We start from the raw sequence: 22,793 nt of genomic DNA on the forward strand, positions 1-22,793 counted from the left end.
AGGCTCATATGCGCATACAAAAACACACATACTTAGCTACAGGAAACACTCACTGCAATCCCAGCTTGAAATATTTATCAAGGTAGCTATTGACAACTTTTGACCATTCCTGTTGGATATTTACAACTTCTTGCACCAATCTCATTGGAAAGTTGGAATAATGACCCATATCTCAAACAAGGTAAAGAAAACTATCTTGTGTGGATTTCTGTTTTTTGTTGTTGTGTTTCTTAGACAGGTGATTGAATTAGATGTGTGCTTTGTCATTCATAGTTTGAAGTGGCTTTCAATGTCAGCTTATTTCACCATAGAGCATTGTGGTCATATTAAGACTTAAATTTAAAAAACATACTCATTTGTGGGTTCTATAATGACATACAGACATAGATATTGACCTGTATTATATCAACATTCTCTCTTTGAAAGTATATTTTTGTGACTTATTTTAGACTTCTCAACCCAGGAACCATATGCTCTATATGCAGGGTGAGCAACTTTCACTGGCGACGAGGGGGGGGACATGCCCCACATTCTGAAATAGCATTTTTGTCCGCCCAGTTTAAAAAAAAATGGAACCTTTATTTAACTAGGCAAGTCAGTTAAGAACAAATTTTTATTTACAATGACGGCTTTTATCATTGGAATGTGATCCAAAAATCAGGCAACGGTGTGCTTTAGGACCATGCCTGACACCACCGAGTGGTCGGATAGGCTGCTTGGAGTGTTTATCCGACTGGAAAATAATAAAATAATAAAAAATAATGATTATGTCCCCCCCACTTCTAAAACCAAAGTTGTGTATATGTATTGGTGTTATGGAGTCATGTAGTCTACTGTTTATATTTATCTATAGGAAGAGTCAGGATTATTCATTGACTCTGACTGGTCTCAGGATCCATGTTAACAAGTTTATACTTCTATAGAGGTGCCCTGATCTGTTATTTTTGTGTCCACCTGTCTATTAATTTAATTTATTTAATGTCACATTGAGAACAAAGTCTATTTTGCAAGGGAGCACTGCATTACAAAAGCAACAAACAGAAAGTACACAATAAGGAGCTAGTGATACAATTACATCAATCAAGAAGGGAGCACAGGAAACACAAAAATACAACTATAACAAACACCCACATTCCTCTGTGTCTATAGCTCCTGTGAAGAGATTCCCTGTGTCATTTTTGCTATGTGACCCACTTATAGTCGGCAGGCAGGCTCAGGGTCTGGGACAGGCAGAGTGATCAGGCAGGCGGAAACAGGGTCAGGACAGGCAAGGGTCAAAAACCAGGAAGACAAGAAAAAGAGAGGCTGGGAAAAGACAGGAGCTGACAGGACAACCGCTGGTAAGCTTGACAAACAAGACGAACTGGCACAGACAGAAAACACAGGTATAAATACCTAGAGGATAAGTGGGGGAGACGGGCGACACCTGGAAGTGGTGGAGACAAGCACAAGGACAGGTGAAACAGATCAGAGCGTGACAGTACCCCTCCCTCTAGGGACGCCACCTGGCATTCCACCTGGGCAGACCCTTGGTTGACTGGGGTGCCGGTGGTGAAAGTCGGCGATGAGGGCCGGGTCCAATACCACGGGAACATGAGGAGACTCAACCAGCAGGAATTGGATCATCTCGCTGTGGTTCCCCAACACTTGTAGGTTGACTGGGGGTGGTCTGGTGGGTGACCCGGCCTATAGAGCGTGCGTCCAGCACTCTAACACCCATGGGAATGGAGAGGGGTTGAGTGGGGATGCCCAGCTCGGATGCCAGGGTAACGTCCATGAGACTCACATCGGCCCCCGAGTCGATGAGTACCTGGAGAGACTTGGACTGGTCGCCCCACAGCAGGGTGGCATGGAGAGGGGGGCGAGTAAGGGGAGAAAAACAATCATCTTTCAGACCCACCAGAGTACTCACTCCAACGAATGAGCTAGGTCTCTTGAAGGGACAGGTAGACACAAAATGACAGGCAATACTTTAATACAGACAACTCTGGGTCTCAAGTCTGCGTGCACATTCGGCTGGAAACAGCCTAGTCCTGCCGAGCTGCATCGGCTCGGGAAGAGGTGAATCGGCAGTCTCTGGAGGCTCTTGGAGGGACTCGGGTAAGCTCGGATCGGGGACGTAGACGCCGGGGACTTCCGGAGTTCATCAGCTGCAAGGTGGGATCCCTCAGTGAGTGATTGGGATCGCAATCGGACCTCTTCTCCCTCATACGTTCCCGTAGCCGACCATCGATCCGGATGGTTAAGGCAATGAGTGAGTTGAGATCCGTTGGTAGTTCTTGGGCTGCAAGCTCATCTTTTACCTCCTCCGATAATCCGTGCAGGAACGTGTCCAATAGCGCTTCCGGGTTCCAGGTACCCTCCACTTCTAGAGTGCGGAACTCCACCGCACAGTCTGCCACACTGAGGGTGTCCTGCCGAAGCTGGAGTAACCTCCGGGCAGCCTCTCTCCCAGACACCGGAGCCTTTAACACCTTTCTCACCTCTGCCACAAATACCTCCAGACTGAGGCAGACGGCGGATTGTTGCTCCCACACTGCCGTGGCCCAGGCAAGTGCCCTCCCGAACATCAGCATAATAATATACGCTATCTTCGAGCGGTCCGAGGGGAACGAAGAAGGCTGCAGCTCGAAAATGAGGGAGCCCTGGGAGAGAAAGGCCCGGTAGGTTCTGGAATCTTCATCATAGCGCTCCGGGGGAGGTATTGGGGGTTCCTGGGAAATCGGGGTGACAGCGCTGCTACCAGCCGGGTTACAGAGGGGCTGGGAGGTTACCATCGTGGTTGGCTGCCTAGTAGGCAACCCACGGAATGGCTCCCGCAATGCGTCCAAGGCTAGGTCGTGACATTCGGCCATGGCCTGGAACCCTTCCATCAGACCGCGAATCAACTCCTCTTGCCTACCAATGGTGGCTCCTTAGGCATTGTGGAGCTGGTCCAAGTCTGCTGGGTCAGTCATGGCCAGTTTGTACTATCAGGTATCAAGGTAAGACCCAAGTGCAGACTGTGTGAAGTAACAATGTTTATTGTAACAACAGGGGCAGGAAAACGACAGGTCAAGGCAGGCAGGGGTCGATAGGAGCAAAGGTACAGGATGGCAGGCAGGCTCAGGGTCAGGCAGAGTGGTCAGGCAGGCGGGTACAGGGTCAGGGCAGGCAACGGTCAAAAACCAGGAGGACAAAGAAAAAGAGAGGCTGGGAAAGACAGGCGCTGGTAAGCTTGACAAACAAGATGAACTGGCACAGACAGACAGAAAAACAGGTATAAATACCCAGAGGATAAGTGGGGCAGATGGGCGACACCTGGAGGGAGTGGGGACAAGCACAAGGCCAGGTGAAACAGATCAGGGCGTAACACCTGGTCAGTTCATATGTTCAGAAAATAATCCTGTCCCGAGTTGTAACCAATCAGTATGTTTCTCCTCTATAGGGAGGAATTGAATTTATAGATCTCCTGCTCAACCAGTCAGACGGAACCCTTAGTTGCCATGATAACCAGCCCTGGCAAATCACATCACCCGAGGTGAGTGACAACACCATTCCACTTTCTCCTCCAGCCCTTTCCATCAGTAAAAGCACCCTAGAGATTTTGTGACATATCTGAGTTTCTCCTTGTCAGTAAGTAACTAGGACCCATAGTTTTCCTGGTATCAGGTATCAAGGTAAGACCCAAGTGCAGACTGTGTGAAGTAACAATGTTGATTGTAACCGGGGCAGGCATACAACAGGTCAAGGGAGGCAGGGGTCAGTAATCCAGAGGTGGAGCAAAGGTACAGGATGGCAGGTAGGCTCAGGCAAGGGTCAAAAGCCAGGAAGACGAGAAAAAGAGATTTTACATTCATACTTATGGAAAGTCAGCCACAAATGTAACCAATCTGAATAGGATAATATGCTCAATCCCATGTCTTTTTTTGGTCTTGCGTGGTCCATGTTGACCTTGCCCATCTGCCATCATCATCTTTTCCCATTGCCCAATGACAGTTATTGATTGACAGCAGAGACATATATTTATATTTCTAAATATATGACTCTCATTGACAGCTTGTGGGGAGGGGGCATCCTGTTCCCTTCACCAGAACTGTCAGACCTCAATCATAGCAGTTCTTTATCTTTAATGGCCCTAGACAGGGGTAATATCTCTGGCTGATGTATGGGTGTGTATGCGTTTGCGTGCGTGTGCGTGCATGTTTGTGTGTGTGTGAGTGATTGCATTATTCCTGAGTGTGTAGTAGGTTTCTGTATAGTAAGATAACCTGTAATCTGTTTGTGTACTGTATGTCTGATGATGTGTCTTTGGTTTTATTTTCTCTCTCTGCATGTATCTCACCCTCCCCACGCACGCACGCACGCACACACACACACACACATACCCACACACGCACACACACACACAACCTCCTGTAGTCTCTGAGCCAAGAAGGTGGCGGTGATGATTTCCTGGATACTCTGTTAGGTGGCACTGACTCATCGTCTGCCCCCACCTCCCCCATGTGGCCCTACTCCCCCAGCGACAGTGGCATCAGTGAGGATCCCAACTCTGGCTCCGATCACCTGGACAGCCGTAACCCGCCCTCCAGCCCCCCCTTCCATGCCTTCGACCAAGCCCATCTCCCTAACCTCCACTCTAACCTCACCAGGTCTGCACTGCACTGCCTGGCACCTGATGTCTCCATCGACTTAGGTAATACACACCTCTGGAACAGATGCACAGACAGTTGAAGTCGTAAATTTACATACACTTAGGTTGGAGTCATTAAAACAAATTTTTCAACCACTCCACAAATTTCTTGTTAACAAACTATAGTTTTGGCAAGTCGGTTAGGACATCTACTGCGTGCATGACACAAGTAATTTTCCAACAATTGTTAACAGATTATTTCACTTATAATTCACTGTATCACTATTCCAGTGGGTCAGAAGTTTACATACACTAAGTTGGCTGTGCCTTTAAACAGCTTGGAAAATTCCAGAAAATTATGTCATAGCTTTAGAAGCTTCTGATAAGCTAATTGACATCATTTGAGTCAATTGGAGGTGTACCTGTGGATGTATTTCAAGGCCTACCTTCAAACTCAGTGCCTCTTTGCTTGACATCACAGAACAATCAAAAGAAATCAGCCATGACCTCAGAAAATAAATTGTAAACCTCCAGAAGTCTAGTTCATCCTTGGGAGCAATTTCCAAACGCCTGAAGGTACCACGTTCATCTGTACAAACAATAGTACGCAAGTATAAACACGATTGGACCAAGCAGCTGTCATATCGCTCAGGAAGGAGACACGTTCTGTCTCCTAGAGATGAACGAACTTTGGTGCGAAAAGTGCAAATCAATCCCAGAACAAGAGCAAAGGACCTTGTGAAGATGCTGGAAGTAACAGGTACACAAGTGATTTGGTAATACACAAGTGTTGGTATACAATTTTCAAATACAAATATTGAAATACTTCATGCATTAAAACTCAGGTCTGTTTGGTCCAAGGTGTATTTGAAATTATGTATTTGGAAACAAATATTTGAAAATACTTTAAAATTCCTACATTTATTTGATTTGGCCACATTATTTGAAAAATAGTCAAATACAGAGAAACAAATTATTTGTTTATTTGTTATAAATATAAATACACAAATACACATGTATTTGAATCCACTAGGAAGGTGTTCCTAATGTTTGGTATACTCAGTGTCTTCTGTTTCGCTCAAGCTGGACTCATTAGAACAGAGCGGACAAGACCAGGCACTAAATCAGACTGGGGGAAAAACAATGATAATATTCTTTTCTACACAGAATATCATACAAAATGATTGTCTGATGATCTTCTGAATTTCCTTTCTGATGCATTTCAGTCACATCAAACCATACTTATTTTAGATTGAAATACTGTCAAAAGTACTGTCAAACTGATTTGTAATAGACTGCTATAGCACCAATAAAAAAGTGAACATTGTCCTTTGATTACATCACTTTGTTTACATGGTGGGGTGGCGAGAAAATGTTGATATCAAAATGGGGTCGTGGGCATAAAAGTTTTGGAACCCCTCTCTTAAACCTAACCTTAACCACTAGGAATGAATGAATGAAATTAAGACTTGCAGAGGAGTGAAAACAAATCAAGGAATCTTAGACAATTCTCAAAACTCTACTTGTTTGATAATACACCGGCCGATGAAGGGTCGCGCTTCAACGGTCAGCAATCAGATCTAAAAGTACATCTCCTTTTAACTGTCAACACACACAACATCTCATTGGTCGTACAGAACTATCTATACATTCTCATTGGTGAATGTGACCATCTCATGACCATCTTGTGACAGGCATACTGCATCCCTGTGATAATGTCTCCCACCGCTCAGGCCTTCTTAACAAGTTGGGTGTTAAGTAGATCAGAGCCAGCTGTTGGTGCCTGTGGGAGAGCCATTGGATTTGACCAAATATGACAGATTTCCCCGACACACAGTAACGTTAGTAAATAGAATAATGGAATGGAATAGAATAAAATAGAATACAATCTTGTAACTGTTTTGAGCCCTCAGTAAATCTGGTCCTACATCTCTCTGTCTTCTCAGATGGATGGGAGTCTGGCCTCTTCCAAGAGAGCAATGGGGATACCCACAACTCCCAGCTGCCCTCTGGTTACCATCTCACTGTCAAGGACCTGCTGCTTTCTGGAATAAGAGAGACGGTGAGTCAGAGGGACAGGGGAGTGGAGGCCACGCCATATTGCTTTCATCTACAGTACGAAATCCATTCAGAACTGTTCAAAACTGGAGCTGTAGGTCTAGGTTCTAGGGGAGGAGGCGAGAGACAGAGAGACCCAGATTGACACAGACAAACAGACACACAGACAGAGATGGGAAGAAAATAGGACATAAACACAGTATAGGTTTTGAGTGACAAAACCGATGTGTGCGCATCTTCGGTGGGTCAAACAGACGGGGTTGGTTTAGATTATTGATAACATGTATTATTGATAACATGTAAACTATATTTCATCTTCAAATGTTTATTAAAAACATAAATACATTTGGACAATAATCACTTATTGTCTCTAATACGTCGTTACAGTTGGTAGTTAGCTACAGTTGAAGTCTGAAGTTTACATACACCTTAGCCAAATACATTTAAACTCAGTTTTTCAATTCCTGACATTAAATCCTACAAAAACATTCCCTGTCTTAGGTCAGGTAAGATCACCACTTTATTTTAAGAATGTGAAATGTCAGAATAATAGTAGAGAGAATGATTTATTTATGCTTTTATTCTTTCATCACATTCCCAGTGGGTCAGAAGTTTACATGCACTCAATTAGTATTTGGTAGCATTGCCTTTAAATTGTTTAACTTGGGTCAAACGTTTCAGGTAGCCTTCCACAAGCTTCCCACAATAAGTTGGGTGCATTTTGGCCCATTCTTCCTGACAGAGCTGGTGTAACTGAGTCAGGTTTGCAGGCCTCCAGGCTCGCACACGCCTTTTCAGTTCTGCCCACAAATTTTCTATAGGATTGAGGTCAGGGCTTTGTGAAGCCACTCCAATATCTTGACTTTGTTGTCCTTAAGCCATTTTGCCACAACTTTGGAAGTATGCTTGAGGTCATTGTCCATTTGGAAGACCCATTTGCGACCAAGCTTTAACTTCCTGACTGATGTCTTGTGATGTTGCTTCAATATATCCACATAATTTTCCTCCCTCATGATGCCATCTATTTGTGAAGTGCACCAGTCCCTCCTGCAGCAAAGCACCCCCACAACATGATGCTGCCACCCCCCTGTGTCATGCCCGTCGTTCAAGGAAGACCAAGGTTCAGCGTGGTGAGCGTACAACAACAAAACAAGAAATAACAAAAACGACCGTGAAGCTTACAAGGGCTATAGTGCCCCTAACAAAGACAACTACCCACAATGACAGAAGGGAAAAAGGCTGCCTAAGTATGATTCCCAATCAGAGACAATGATAGACAGCTGTCCCTGATTGAGAACCATACCCGGCCAAAACATAGAAATACAAAAACATAGAAAACAGAACATAGAATGCCCACCCAAATCACACCCTGACCAAACCAAATAGAGACATAAAAAGGCTGTCTAAGGTCAGGGCGTGACACCGTGCTTCACGTTTGGGATGGTGTTCTTCGGGTTGCAAGCCTCCCCCTTTTTCCTCCAAACATAACGATGGTCATTATGGCCAAACAGTTCTATTTTTGTTTCATCAGACCAGAGGACATTTCTCCAAAAAGTATGATCTTTGTCCCCATGTGCAGTTGCAAACCATAGTCTGGCTTTTTATGGCGGTTTTGGAGCAGTGGCTTTTTCCTTGCTGCGCGGCCTTTCAGGTTATGTCGATATAGGACTTGTTTTACTGTGGATATAGATACCTTTGTACCTGTTACCTCCAGCATCCCCACAAGATCCTTTGCTGTTGTTCTGGGATTGATTAGCACTTTTTGCACCAAAGTACGTTCATCTCTAGGAGACAGAACGCGTCTTCTCCCTGAAGCTTCCAAAGCCATTTCTGGAATTTTCCAAGCTGTTTAAAGGCAAAGTCAACATAGTGTATGCAAACTTTGCACCCACTGGAATAGTGATACATTGAATTATAAGTGAAATAATCTGTCTGTAAACAATTGTTGGAAAAATGATCTGTCTCATGAACAAAGTAGATGTCCTAACCGACTTGCCAAAACTCTAAATTGTTAACAAGAAATGTGTGGAGTGGTTGAAAAATGTGTTTTAATGAATCCAACCTAAGTGTATGTAAACTTCCGACTTCAACTGTATGTATCAATTATGAGCCAAATTATCATAGACATGGTATAAGTCAAAACACCTCAAAACAAGACATGGTATCAAGAACAAGATTCAACTAGCTGAAACAAGCCACTCCCCACATGGCAGCTTCTCACTGTTGCTAGCTATCTGACCGTTCAGAATCATAACAACATAGGTCCTTCTACCCCTGCAATGCGTGCACATCATTTTCAGGACGTTGTCAGACAACCCGTTTATGTGACTGTCTGAAGCCTTGCAGTAATCGTTGTGTCTTCCCATTCTCCTGTGACTCCCAGAATTCCCTGCAGGAGGTGGTCCTTAACGAGGACGAGAAGAAGCTGCTGGCTAAAGAGGGTGTCCACCTGCCCAGCCAACTGCCCTTTACTAAGGTAGGCTACCACTGGCCCTAATGTCCACCTGGCCAGCCAACCATCCCTGTTTGTTACAATTTAACTTTAAAAAAACGTTTGTACTCTTTCACTTTAACCAACTCTAATCATCTCTGTCTTCATTCGCTCACTCTCTCTGCTGTCTGACTATGTTCTCCTGGATCAGTACGAGGAGAGGGTCCTGAAGAAGATCCGCAGGAAGATCCGCAACAAGCAGTCGGCCCAGGAGAGCAGGAAGAAGAAGAGGGAGTACGTAGATGGTCTGGAGGGCAGGTATGGACCAAAAGCAATGTAGCCCAGTTGGTGGTCCAATGCACCAGTAATTATCCAATCAAATGTTATTTATCACATGCGCCAAATACAACAGGAGTAGACTTTACCGTGAAATGCTTACTTACAAGTGCTTAATCAACAATACAGAATTTTCTAAGTAAGAAAATATTTGCTAATAAAATAAAGAAAAATGTAATAAAATAAATAAATAAAAGTAACACAAGAAAATAACAATAACGAGGCTATATACAGGGCGTACCGATACTGAGTCAATGTGAGGGGGTACAGGTTAGTCGAGGTAATTGAGGTTAATATGTACATGTAGGTAGGGGTAAAATGACTAGCATAGAGTAAGTAGGGGTAAAATGACTAGCATAGATAATAAACAGCGAGTAGCAGCACCGTAAAAAAGGGGTCATTGTTAAGCAGCCGCTTTGGGGTAGAACCTGTTAAGGAGCCTTTTGGACCTAAACTTGGCGCTCCGGTACCGCTTGCCGTGAGGTAGCAGAGAGAACAGTCTATGACTTGGGTGGCTGGAGTCTTTGACCATTTTTAGGGCCTTCCTCTGACACCGCCTGATGTAGGGGTCCTGGATGGCAGAAAGCTTGTCCCCAGTGATGTACTGGGCCGTACACACTACCCTATGTAGCACCTTGCAGTCAGATGATGAGCAGTTGCCATACCAAGTGGTGATGCAACCAGTAACAGGATGCTCTCAAAGGTGCATCTGTAGAACTTTTTGAGGATCTGAGGACCCATACCAGATCTTTTCAGTCTCCTGAGGGGGAATAGGAGTTGTTGTGCCATCTTCACGACTGTCTTGGTGTGATGGACCATGATAGTTTGTTGGTGATGTGTACACCAAGGAACTTGAAGCTCTCGACCTGCTCCACTACAGCCCCCTTGATGTGAATGGGGGCATGCTCGGCCCTCCTTTTCCTGTAGTCAACGATCAGCTCCTTTGTCTTGCTCACGTTGAGGAAGAGGTTGTTGTCCTTGCACCACACTGCTAGGTCTCTGACCCCCTCCCTATAGGCTGTCTCATCGATATCGGTGATCAGGCCTACCACCATTGTGTTGTCAGCAAACGTAATGATGGTGTTGGAGTCGTGTGAGGCCACATAGTCATGGGTGAACAGCGAGTACAGGAGGGGACTAAGCACACACTCTTGATGGGCCCCCGTGTTTTTTATCAGCATGGCAGATGTGTTGTTGCCTACCCTTATCACCTGGGGGCGGCACGTCAGGAAGTCCAGGATCCAGTTGCAGAGGGAAGTGTTTAGTACAAAGGTCCTTAGCTTAGTGATGAGCTTTGAGGGCACTATGGTGTTGAACGCTGATCTGTAGTCAACGAACAGCATTCTTACGTAGGTGTCACTTTTGTCCAGGTGGAAAAGGGCAGTGTGGAGTGCAATAGAGATTGGGTCATCTGTGGATCTGTTGGGGTATCCAAATTGTAGTGGGTCTAGGGTTTCTGGGATGATTGTGTTGATGTGAGCCATGACCAGCCTTTTAAAGCACTTCATGGCTACAGACGTGAGTGCTACAGGGCGGTAGTCATTTAGGCAGGTTACCTTGGCATTCTTTGGCACAGGGACTATGGCGGTCTGGTTGAAACATGTAGGTATTACAGACTCGGTCAGGGAGAGTTTGAAAATGTCAGTGAAGACACTTGTCAGTTGGTCAGCGCATGCTCTGAGTACGCGTCCTGGTAATCCGTCTGACCCTGTGGCCTTGGGAATGTTGACCTGTTTAACGGTCTTACTCACATCAAATACGGAGAGCGTGATCACACAGTGGTTCAGTTTTGCTTGCCTCGAAGCGAGCATAGGATGCATTTAGCTCGTCTGGTAGGCTTGCGTTATTGGGCAGCTCGTGGCTGGGTTTCCCTTTGTAATCCGTAATAGTTTGCAAGCCCTGCCACATCCGACGAGCATCAGAGCCAGTAGTAAGATTCAATCTTAGTCCTGTATTGACACTTTGCCTGTTTGATGGTTTGCCGGAGGGCATAGCGGGATTTCTTATAAGCGTCCAGAATAGTGTCGTGCTCCTTGAAAGCGGCAGCTCTAGCCTTTAGCTCAGTGCGGACGTTACCTGTTGTCCATGGCTTCTGGTTGGGCAATGTATGTACGGTCACTGTGGGGACGATGCCATCGATGCATATATTGATGAAGCTGGTGACTGATGTGGTATACTCCTCAATGCCATCGGATGAATCCCGGAACATATTCCAGTCTGTGCTAGTGAAACAGTCCTGTAGCTTAGCATTTGCGTCATCTGACCACTTCCATATTGAGCGAGTCACTGGTACTTCCTGCTTGATTTTTTGCTTGTACGCAGGAATCAGGAGGATAAAATTACGGTTGGATTTGCCAAATAGAGGCCATGGGAGAGCTCATGGAGTTAAGGTGGTCTAAAGTTTTTTCCCCCGTTGGTTGCACGTGACATGCTGGTAGAAATGAGGTTAAACGGATTGAAGTTTTCCTGCATTAAAGTCGGGCCATTAGGAGCGCCGCTTCTGGGTTAGCATTGACTTGTTTGATTATGGCCTTATACAGCTCGTTGATTGCGGTATTGTAATGTATAAAAAGTTTGCGAACTGATGGAGTGTCTCTCTCTGCCCTGGCAGGATGGATGCCTGTAGTAAACACAACCTGGCGCTACAGAGGAAAGTCCACCAACTGGAGGAAACCAACACGTAAGGCATTAAACATCTTGTTTACAAGGGAGACCTGTTCAAGGCTCCTCCCCTTAACTCTTCCTCCTTCCTTCCTCTTCTCTTCTTCCCCTTCGCCTCTACTCTCTCCTTCTTTCCTTCCTCCCCTACAATCTCCTTCCTTCTTTCCTGTCTTGAATGGAATGCTTTGAATCATCTCTATTTGACTATACAGCTCATTATCCTCTCTCGTGTCTCTTCATGTACTGAATCCTCTCTGTGTGTGGTACTGCAGTTCTCTGTTGGAGCAGCTGGCCAGGCTACACATTCTTCTACCTAATGGCTCCAGTAAGACTGCCCAGAAAGCGACCTGCATCCTGGTATGGAATATACACAAAGAGCAGGATCACATAAGAAATAGGTCACTGCGGTGGTTGCTGGGCTGTTACCATGTCTGTGATTGAATACTCAGGCCCTGTGATTGAATACTTAGATCCACAGTTGAACACTATATAAATAGAATGGGTCGAGCAGCAGTTCATGCTCTCCCTCCCTCTCTTTTTCTCTCCAGGTGCTGCTCTTCTCTTTCTCTCTCCTCCTCTCTCCCAGTCTGCTGCCTGACCCACACAGCCATGTCAGCCAGGAGGGAGACTTCAGCAAGGATAGGGGTTAGTGTGAAAATACACACACACACACACAGACACACACACACACAAACACAGACCTATGCGTGCACACACGCCTTACTATCTGACTATACGGCTCACCTCTCTCTTTCGCTCTCTCTCAGAGAGATCTCGTTCCCTGCTGGCAGTGGTGGACACAGAGATATCACCCCCACCTGTCTTCTCAGTGGCTGGGTGGGTGGAGGCCCTGTCAACCCTGGTGGGGAAGCTCCGACTCAGGCCAGAGTACGCCGACTCAGACCCCCAAACCAACCACAACCATGACCACAACTATGACTACAACCACAGCCTCTGACTACACTATCGCAAATGCAATCTCAACCACGCAGATACGGAGCTCCTTCCTAACCAACACCACTGACTTCCTACTCAATCACTAGGCTACTGTAGCACCACCAGCTCTAATACACTTGATTCAGCTAATTAAGGTATTGATCAGTGAGTGATGAGTTAAAACACATTGTTAGCTCCCCAGGACCAGGGTTGGTGGCCACTGCCTTAGAGAACCGTACTGCTATGTATTAAACAGTTGATGGGATCAACTGAGCCTCAGTAACCCAACAAGAAATCAGAGCCATAAGTAGGACATTTTACAAAAATGTGTGTACCTCCATTTAGTATGATATGTAAATGGAGGGACACAAAGAAATGGAGGGACACAAAGTATTTCCCAAATCATATGAATTGCCCTGAGGCTAGGTTGTTGAACCCTAATAGGTGGGGTAATGCATTATAGATATCATGTAATATATTGATTTACTGAATAATGTGGCTATTGAACAATATTTACCTACTTGTTTTTTTTTTACTTACTTGACTTACTGTATTTTCATAGAATTTCTTATTTAAGTTTCATTGACAAACTCAATAAAAAAGTATTATTAAAAAGGATTCCCTTACACTGCATCAGTCTGTAGGACATGTTTGTTTTCCATGTAGTCATGGAAAAGGTGTAAATGTAGTTATTTTATATTTGTGTATTTGTTTACGAAGCAGAGCTGTGATTTGCCTAATGTCCCTAAAATACAGACAATCAGAGAAAAACAATGTGGTTGACAGGGATAACTTGGGTGCTTCTCAGTGTGTTTTTTATTTAATTACATTTTTTATTTCACCTTTATTTAACCAGGGAGGCTAGTTGAGAACAAGTTCTCATTTGCAACTGCGACCTGGCCAAGATGAAGCAAAGCAGTTCGACACATACAACAACAAAGAGTTACACATGGAATAAACAAAACATACAGTCAATAATACAGTAGAAAAATCTATATACCCCATGTGCAAATGAGGTAGGATAAGAGAGTTAAGGCAATGAATAGGCCATGGTGGCGAGGTAGTTACAATATAGCAATTAAACACTGGAATGGTGGCATGTGCAGAAGATGAAAGTGCAAGTACAGATACTGTGGTGCAAAGGAGCAAGATAAATAAATAAGTACAGTATGGGGATCAGGTAGATTGGATGGGCTATTTACAGATGAGCTATGTACAGGTGCAGTGATCTGTGAGCTGCTCTGACAGCTGGTGCTTAAAGCTAGTGAGGGAGGTAAGAGTCTCCAGCTTTTTTTTTAAAGAATATGGTTTAAAAATACCTTAAATGGCTTTGTATAGCTTTCCTATTTTATAACAATCCAAATAAACATATCTTGCAGGTACGTGAAATAATGTTATAATGTTTATGTTTTCAACGTGAATATGAGTATGCAGCTATGACAGTCTTAAATCAATGAGAATACAGCACCAGCGGCAAATTTGTCTAAGGTCTACGTAAATCTTTAAACAAACCCTAGCAAGTGTCAAAACTACTGAATATGCAAGAACAGGGGAGCCTGGGGGATAAGAGAACTATCAGGTTTCAGGTAAGACCCAAATGCAGACTTTGTTGAAGTAACAAAGTGTATTACAGTAACAGGGACAGGCAAACAACAGGTCAAGGCAGGCAGGGGTTGATAATTCAGAGTTGAGGGCAACGGTACAGGACGGCAGGCAGGCTCAGGGTCAGGGTCAGGCAGGTGGGCTCAGAGTTGGGACAAGCAAGGGTCAAAACCAGGAGGGCAAGAAACAGATAGACTGGGGGAAAGCAGGAGCTGAGACAAAACGCTGGTTGACTTGACAAACAAGACGAACTGGCAACAGACAAACAGAGAACACAGGTATAAGTACCCAGGGGATAATGGGGAAGATGGGCGACACCTGGAGGGGGGTGGAGACAAGCACAAGGACAGGTGAAACAGATCAGGGCGTGACAAGAACACAACAAGAGAATATCAAAAGCAGAAGATTTCAAAAGCGCACAATGATACCATAGCCTCAAAAAAATTACATCCACAGTTGATTTCAGAATGCAATAATTCATCAACCTGCTTTACTGCACATATTGCAACTCGAGCACTGTGAATAGAGATGAAAGGATTTCAGAGCTCAGCCAGGTTTGTGTTGGAGGAAATTATAGTTGAAATGACTAATTATGTATACATTCCAATCAGAACTGACTACTCCAAATGCTATAATGTACTGTACATATATGAATTTTCTCTCTTGCTCCCATTCCTAATTGTATATAATATAGTCAGGAGTTTAGTAATAATGACGGTCTGTTCCTTTGTACAAATGAATGAACTATCTCCAGATGGCAGGGACGGACTATCTCCAGATGGTCTAGAATGCTGATTTACAGTGACTGACCTTGGCTTTAGGAGAGGAGGGAAGGCTCGAGAACTATAGGGCCTCTCTACCGGTGTCATATGAAGAGATAGAACATTTAGGAAACGCTGACGTCATTTTCAGTTTATAACCTGTGGCAAAATGTGTATGTACCCAGTACTCTCTTGAATTAAACACTGTTACCTGACTTTTAAGACCGGGGCTCTGTCCATTTCTTATAGAAATATTGGGTCTTACAATCCCTTTAGAATGCATTGACAGAGTAATAATTCTGATTGGGAAATAATACAGAGGAATTTAGAATTCCACTAACAGTTTGTCAAAGTATTATTATTGAAGGCCAACCATCACTGCTATGCACTTATTTATTTATCTATCTATATCTAGCCTTCATTAGGTCAGGTTGTTGGGGAATAATCAGAATTGGTTGGTAACATAGGTAAGATGTTTTATATTTATCATATGTTTGTAAGTTACTTCTCATCAGAATGTTATTTTTGTATAATACTGTGGCGGGGTTGCAGTATCTGTTCTATGTCAAGACTAAGTTGTTTGGGCAGAAGAGAGGGGAGAGGTCAAGCGTGTATCTCTTGGCTCCACAATGTCTGTGTGCCAGTCAGTGTGTCTCTGTGATCTTGTCAAGATAGGATGGATTTGATATATGCCTGTTGATATGGAGGATTGGTTTATGGTTCTGAGTTTGAGAAAGGAGACAAAGCTGAACGATGAATTATGCCGATGCTGTCTTATCCTGTGTGTGTCTTTGCTATAAAGGACCTCAGTTGAAATGTGGAAGGGACTCTCAGAGAATTCATTGATAGACACTAAATTGATCTGAGAGTCATAGGGTTGTCTAACTCTGACTTGTGTGTGGTTTGATCTCATGATTTGGTAAATAGAGGAAATTTCTACGACATTTGGCGACGAGGAGGGGATGTGAATCTTCACTCTGTGACCGTTCCTACGATCTAGGTAAATAAATCGTGCACGAGGGATCCCCTAAACTTGGGATCTCAGGGAAACCACACTTCGGGAACGAAGCAGATGGACCAACCTTTGATCTGAGAGGAAGCGAGCCGAGTGGATACCACATCTCGAACTGAGTTTTTTTAAAGAAAAAGGTGAGCGAACCACACACAGATTTGAAGTCGAGTTTTTTAAATTATGCCTGTTACGTATACTCTGAGCGTGAATTGCTTTGTAAGGAAGGCACCTTGGCGGCGTAAGCAGGGCCGAGTCAGAGGAGAGTAATCTGGGGGTTTTGTGGACTCAAAAGATACTCTGCACTGTCCGGTAACCAGTGACCAAGAGCCCTCCTGACACTGAATTGATCACAGTGGGGATTTGGTGAGGTCTGTCGGGGTGAGGGGCCAGGGGACTGTGTGTTCTAGGTGAAACACGGCACTTGGTGAAGCCCTATTGGAAGAAGGACCTCATTCTGTGCGTCTGTGTGATTTGTCTAAGTGACCCTCAGATGTGGTGAATTCCAATTATTTTAAATGTGCTAGCCAGGTATGCCCTGGGTTACTCTGTGTGAGTATTTTGTTATGGGATCACTAGGTAATAGTTGTCGGACCGTTCTGTGTGAGCGGGGTAGGGTTGACTCTGTGTGGGCAAACTTTTTTATGTTCTGATGTTCTGTGTGGACGTCTGACCAGTTCTGTGTGAACATCTGACCAATCCTGTGTGGGTGATCCTTAAAGTTCTGTGTGAGTACCTAAGATTTCTTAAGTTTTATATGGATTCTGTGAATTATTTGAAATTATGATAAATTGTATGTGTGTATAATCAATTACTAGAGATTTGATAAAGTAATGCTGAGAATGATAAGATACAATTTAAACCACCCATTCGTAGACGTACGTAGGTTTTGAGTTGGTATCTTAAATGGATAATTTGATAAAAATGAAGTTTTTAAGCACTATTAAAATAATCTACAAAATCTGGAAAATTGAGCTCTAGAAACTGATTAGAGTGTGTCCACTTTTGGTTATCTTACCCTAACGATGTAACTATAAAACGCATATTGGATTATCTCCGTCTGGGTGAAACATTTTAAATTGAACTGCCCTTAAGGTCTGAACATGTTATATTTTTTCTTCCCAGTATGAGAGAAGTTGCGGGATTTATTGAATAAACGGAATAAAGTTAGAGAGAATTAATGGGGAATCTCGATGTAATTTATAATGTCGTACAAAGCCTAAGGTTTTCCATCAAACTAATTATCATTGCGTGATTAATGTGATGTAGTAAAGTAATTGAAATACGTTGCATAAGTAAACATAATCTACTTTTATTAAAAGGCGCAATATCTGTTTCCTAGTCATTAACTGTCGATTTTATTCTTTGATTGCTAATATATTCATTTGGAATTTGAGAATCATAGCTGGAGTAACGTTTGTACTTTTAAAATTGGGCTGTTATTCTTCTGGGAATTGCCGACAGTGACGTATTTTGATTTTACTTGTAAATGGGGTTTATTTGCGGAGAATCTTAGTTTTCCACATAGCATTAGTGGTTCAGTGGGTTCCATTCCCAGTCATTGCGCTGGCTGAATTCTGAGTTTTTGATTGTAAATAATCTATTTGAATGTTTTGCCTGGAAAGTTATGGTCGCTAGTGTTTGTATAAGATATAAACTGAACGTTTTAATAGCTTGTCTGGTTCAAATTGATAGAAGGGATAAATTGAACGTTTTTAATAGATTGTTTAGGTTACATTGATAGACTAATTCAACTTAAAATAATAACGAAGCCAATTCTGATGCAAGACGATGTCTGTTCACTAAATTATCTGCTGGAATGTATTGAGAATTGAGTCGTATTTAAATTACTGTATCAATAGAGAAGACAGTTACCTAAGTTTAAAAAAAAAATCGGAATAATAGCGGGGAGAGAATGGCGATAGAAAGTGTTTACCGAAATGTTTTTCATTCTTATAGATTGACTGACACTTGTTATAATTTTGGCGCTGCGTGTGTTATTTTTAAAGAAATAGGATACATTTCATAAGTGTGGAGAGCAAAGAGAAGAGGAAGTTATAAAGTTGGGGTTTTAATCTTACGATAGAGGTTAGGAAAACGTTGAAATGAGAGGGGTTATATTTTTGCCCACTGGAAGAGGAAGAAAGAGAGATCTGAAAGATGTGAGTGAGTAAGACATTGGGAGAATAGATTCTGATGGTTATTGATTCTTGGTTTGATTGTTTAAGTAACACCAGTTAATTTGAGCAGGAAAGTTCATGTAGTCTAACATTATAGTATGTTTCCATTATGTGGAGCAATGTCAGGTCATTAAAGGTGATTGCTGGATTGAGTAGTATGAGAGCCTGTTGGCAGAAGACTAAACTAATATGTTAAGTGGGGGAGTATCATAGATTTTAATTATAGTGTTGTTACCGCAATAGTCAAAATAATTTCATATGTTTTGGGGAATGAAAGCTTTGTGGATATGAGTGGGAAAAATAATAAGTTTGTTTAGATTTTTACGCTGATGAGACAGCGCCAACTTTTGAAAGATTTTAGATTTGTTTAAAAAAATCAGGATTGGTTTTTACAAAATTTATATCAACAGGTTGAAATTATTAGATTGCTGATTAAAGGTTTTTTTTAGGAGTTGATTTAACTTAATTAAACATTGTATCATACATATACATTGATGGTGATTAAAACTTATGATTAATGATTTGAGATACAGTGGAATTATCATTAGGTTTGGTTTATAGTTCATGTTTGAGTTTCTGAATCGATGTAGTGTAATGAATACTAAGTGTTTTGTGTTTTCTCTGGGAAAATTGATATTTCACGGTCTCTCTCTGGAATGTTTCCAGGGACTATACTCTTGGGGAGAGTGAGTGAAATTGAGGCCATAAACTACCACATTGGAGGGGGCCTGGAAGTTTTTTGTTTTACACACGCAAATTCTTTTGATAAAGGAATGTTCTGGGAACATGGAAATACAAAAATGTTGGAACTAGTTGATTATTGTTTGCAAATGGTTTCATATAGTGAAAAACACTGCTTTGAAGGGTTTTGTATGACCTATGACCTTCTGATGACTTTCCGTTGTGGCTTGATCACCCGCATTGGAAAGCCATTTGGATAATGAAATTATGGTCATTACTGCTTACTGCTTTCAAGATAATTTGTGTAATTGGTGAATATGTTTCTGAGCCATATTTGTAATTTGGATCACTGTGAAGAGTGAGAGGGCATTGCTTTTAACTAAGGATATGCTGCTTTAAGTCTATTTTCCTATGGCCATGGGGGTTAAATAATTTTTTAAACGTTTTTTTTCAGTTTATGATTTTAATTTGATTAGGTTAGCTGAAATTTTGTTTTACATTACTCTCATACGGAGACATGTGTGTAAAACATGGGGGAGGATTCAGTTTTTTGAGGGTTTGAATTGAAGTTATACAACTTAAGTGATATGTGAAGGAGTGTATTGTATTATTGAGTGTATAGTGTGTTTGTTTTGTTCTATTCCCGAGGGGTATAGGTCTAACTTCTTGATCCTTGGCTCTACGATGGAGTTGACAGTGAGATGGGGAGTATAAACCAATTTGAAAGAATAGTTTCAATAGAATGTGTTGATATTCTCTGTGAAATATGTTTAGATATGTGTATTAAGAATAATTGGTAAAAGTAATCATTTATCATGTAGTTAATGAACTGAACTAAACTGTTGTTCTGATCTGTTCTTTCGAGGTTATCATGAAAAGTGACATCAGACGGTATCTTAATGCATGGAAGAGATAATTGGACCGAATGGTGTTGTGTACCTCAAAACCCCTCTAACTGGCTGAAGAAGGGTGACAAAGGCGTTGAAGGAGGCTTTCCAAACCACTTCTACCGAGAGAAAAGAACCAAGCCAGAAATTGGTGTACAGTCTCAGATCTAAGCTATCAACTGCTTTCATGTTTCTCTCATACTGTGATGAGTCCACTTGAAGTGATCATGGAGAAAGATCTGTTCTAACATTTTCTTATGATGCTGGTATATTGGTTGACGAATGGACAAGACATGAGTGGTAAAAGATGAAACATTGAAATTGGGACATTATCATGGGCCGTCCACTTTGAACTGTAAAGCTATCTGAAGAAAAACGAAAGAGACGCCAGAAGATGCCGTGCCTGAGAGGGTGGGGTTGGTCAACTGTGCCATTAAATAGTTTATACTTTTGTGGTATCAGGTTGATTGAAGAGGTCTACACCATGTAAATTGTAGTAATTTAGATTAAGAATGCATTGAGATACTGATCTGTATTATAATCATGATTAAAAAAGTTAGTAGTAGAATTATGGGATAATTATACTGAATGTAAGTAAATCTGCTAATATTGATGTGTGTTAAATTGAGGTTTTTACTTTGAGTGATAAGACAAATTTGAATCACTGAGGAATGCTATTCTAAATATTGGTTTGATAAATAGTTGGGTTGTTACTTAAGATTTGGAATATGAATGATTTCACTGCCCTATTCTGTATTCCTGAGTACATTTCTGAGCATGAGATTTTAGGGGGATGTCTGTCCTATATGTTGTGAGGAGGCCTGTGTTTAGACACTGGTTCTCATGTAACTTAAAGAGCATAAATATGTTATGTTTTTATTTTCCTCAAATGGATTATTCTGTGTTATTAAACATGTGTTTTTGTCTTGTAGAATAAAGGTTGTAAACTTAGTTTCAGAAGGGAGAAAGCTTACATATAAGCTAAGGTATTTGGCATTGAGGGGATTTGAATTTTTATATTGAGTATGTAATTAATATTCTGATTCTTTAGAAGGGACAATGTCCCTTGAGAGGGGAATGTTGGGGAATAATCAGAATTGGTTGGTAACATAGGTAAGATGTTTTATATTCATCATATGTTTGTAAGTTACTTCTCATCAGTATGTTATTTTTGTATAATACTGTGGCGGGGTTGCAGTATCTGTTCTATGTCAAGACCAAGTTGTTTGGGCAGGAGAGAGGGGAGAGGTCAAGCGTGTATCTCTTGGCTCCACAATGTCTGTGTGCCAGTCAGTGTGTCTCTGTGATCTTGTCAAGATAGGATGGATTTGATATATGCCTGTTGATATGGAGGATTGGTTTATGGTTCTGAGTTTGAGAAAGGAGACAAAGCTGAACGATGAATTATGCCGATGCTGTCTTATCCTGTGTGTGTCTTTGCTATAAAGGACCTCAGTTGAAATGTGGAAGGGACTCTCAGAGAATTCATTGATAGACACCGAATTGATCTGAGAGTCACAGGGTTGTGATAGAGCTCATATAATTAAAGATGGACTTTGATAACTAACTCTGACTTGTGTGTGGTTTGATCTCATGATTTGGTAAATAGAGGAAATTTCCACGACAAGGTACAGATCTTATATATATCTTATACATATATACAGTACCAGTCAAAAGTTTGGACAAACCTACTGATTCAAGGGTTTCTCTTTATTTTTACTATTTTCTACATTGTAGAATAATAGTGAAGACATCAAATCTATGAAATAACACATGTAATTATGTAGAAAGCAAAAAAGTGTTAAAAATCCCCAATATATTTTATATTTAAGATTCTTCAAAGTAGCCACCCTTTGCCACGATTACAGCTTTGCACACTCTTGGCATTCTCTCAACCAGCTTCACCTGGAATGCTTTTCCAACAGTCTTGAAGGACTTTCCACATATGCTGAGCACTTGTTGGCTGCTTTTCCTTCACTCATGGGCCAACTCATCCCAAACCATCTCAATTAGACTGAGGTCGGGTGATTGTGGAGGCCAGGTCATCTTATGCAGCACTCCATCACTCTCTTTACACAGCCTGGAGGTGTGTTGGGTCATTGTCCTGTTGAAAAACAAATGGAAATCCCACTAAGTCCTTACCAGATGGGATGGCGTATCGCTGCAGAATGCTGTGGTAGCCATGCTGCTTGTGTGCATTGAATTCTAAATACATCACTGACAGTGTCACCAGCAATGCACCCCCACACCATCACACCTCCTCCCCCATTCTTCATGGTGGGAACCACACATGCAGAGATCCTCAGTTCAACTACTCTGCATCTCACAAAGACACGGCGGTTGGAACCAAAAATCACAAATTGGGATTCATCAGACCAAAGGAAAGATTCCCACTGGTCTAATGTCCATTGCTCGTGTTTCTTGGCCCAAGCAAGACCATTCTTCTTATTGGTGTCTTATAGTAGTGGTTTCTTTGCAGCAATTCAACCCTGAAGGCCTGATTCACGCAGTCTCCTCTGAACAGTTGATGTTGAGATGTGTCTGTTACTTGAACACTTGAACTCTGTGAAGCATTATTTCTGACATTTCTGAGGCTGGTAACTCTAATGAACTCATCCTCTGCATCAGAGGTAACT

The 22,793-nt window shown here is 42.3% G+C and overlaps 1 protein-coding gene across 1 annotated transcript; it reads left to right on the top strand.

Annotated features, from left to right (window-relative positions):
• Positions 1–5: 5 nt before the first annotated feature.
• On the top strand, positions 6–13,655 carry LOC112226622 (cyclic AMP-responsive element-binding protein 3-like protein 3-B). Its single transcript, XM_024391078.1, has 10 exons — positions 6–181; positions 3,428–3,520; positions 4,402–4,678; positions 6,562–6,677; positions 9,057–9,149; positions 9,316–9,422; positions 12,052–12,120; positions 12,374–12,458; positions 12,650–12,746; positions 12,869–13,655. The coding sequence occupies exons 1-10, from the start codon at positions 161–163 to the stop codon at positions 13,057–13,059; spliced, it is 1,149 nt and encodes a 382-aa protein (XP_024246846.1). The 5' UTR covers positions 6–160; the 3' UTR covers positions 13,060–13,655.
• The last annotated feature ends 9,138 nt before the right edge of the window (positions 13,656–22,793 follow it).

Source organism: Oncorhynchus tshawytscha, linkage group LG28 (genome assembly GCF_018296145.1).
Source record: "Oncorhynchus tshawytscha isolate Ot180627B linkage group LG28, Otsh_v2.0, whole genome shotgun sequence".
NCBI classification, from domain to species: Eukaryota; Metazoa; Chordata; class Actinopteri; order Salmoniformes; family Salmonidae; genus Oncorhynchus; species Oncorhynchus tshawytscha.